Here is a 1,342-nt window from a genome sequence, read left to right as displayed (position 1 = left end):
ACTAACTGGCGGAAAGATTGGTCATTTGATAGTCATTCCTTGGTGATGATGATGATGATGAGAATGACGACGATGATGATTTTTATTATTATTTTTTTATTGTTGTTGTTATTATTATTATTATTATAAATAAATCGAACATATAGAACAACGGACTGATGAATGTATAAATAGATGAAGTGAATTTAAATGAACATAATCAATAGGGTTATCATATGAATGAATTAAAAGATAGAGAGATGGAAAAGAAGACGAATGAAAGGGTAGATGATTGATTGAATGAATAAACGAATGAATGAAAGAATGAATAATAGGAATGAATTAAATGATTGACAGACGGATTTGTATCAGCAAAGACATTTAAAACCGTTCAATTAATCTTAAGTTAAACAAAAGAAACCTCAAAAACGGATTTTTGGTAGAAAACCATTCGTAATTAATAAAAGCAATAAAAAAATAATAAAATAATAATAATTATTATTATTATTATTTATTTTAAAATAATTAATAGAAAAAGAAGAATTTTTATGAAAAAAATGAAAAACTTCCATTTAACAAACGCTACCCTCAACATTAATAAATGTCATTTCATTGTAGGTTTTGCTAACTCCGTGTTTCTGTAGGTAAACGTGTGTGTGTGTGTGTGTGTGTGTGTGTGTGTGTGTGTGTGTGTGTACGTGTGTTTGTCTGTGTGTGTGTGTACGTGTGTGTATTTTCCAACCGTGTAAATAATGATACCTTAATCTCATCACGTTTATTATACGTATGTCTGTTTGTACGCTGCAGGTTCCACAGCAATGTCCCGAGTAAGATGTGTGGCTGAATGATGAATAACACTATAACCCGAACGGATACGATACGAAACGAGACGATAGCGGTTTCGAGATTTCGATACCGATTTTAGGATTCCGATACAAATTTCAGGATTCCGATACAGATTTCAGAATCCCGATACGATTCGAAACGAGACGATAGCGGTTTCAGGATTCCAATACCGATTTCAGGATTCCGATACCGATTTCAGGATTCCGATACCGATTTCAGGATTCCGATACCGATTTCAGGATTCCGATACCGATTTCAGGATTCCGATACCGATTTCAAGATTCCGATACCGATTTCAGGATTCCGATACCGATTTCAGGATTCCGATACGATTCGATATCACAGTTATACATCTATAGTAATGCTTTCTCACTCTTTTTTTTATAAACCGTTATATGTTGGATGAATTATGTCGAAAATTATTTTGTAGTCTGTAGCTTGAAAAAAAGTTAAATCATAGAGTTTAAGAAATAATTATTAAAAATTATAAAAATAAATATGTCAAAAAAAAAGACAC

General features: G+C 31.9%; 1 protein-coding gene across 1 annotated transcript; it reads left to right on the top strand.

Annotated features, from left to right (window-relative positions):
• Nucleotides 1–797: 797 nt before the first annotated feature.
• On the top strand, nucleotides 798–1,184 carry HELRODRAFT_181380 (hypothetical protein; the record flags this gene model as incomplete). The annotated part of the gene is made up of 2 exons (XM_009031188.1): nucleotides 798–806; nucleotides 876–1,184. 2 exons carry the CDS (start codon nucleotides 798–800, stop codon nucleotides 1,182–1,184), a joined length of 318 nt encoding a protein of 105 aa, XP_009029436.1.
• Nucleotides 1,185–1,342: the final 158 nt, after the last annotated feature.

The sequence above is a fragment of the Helobdella robusta genome (genome assembly GCF_000326865.2).
Source record: "Helobdella robusta unplaced genomic scaffold HELROscaffold_70, whole genome shotgun sequence".
NCBI lineage: Eukaryota > Metazoa > Annelida > Clitellata > Rhynchobdellida > Glossiphoniidae > Helobdella > Helobdella robusta.
This window is presented reverse-complemented; position numbering and strand designations above follow the sequence as displayed.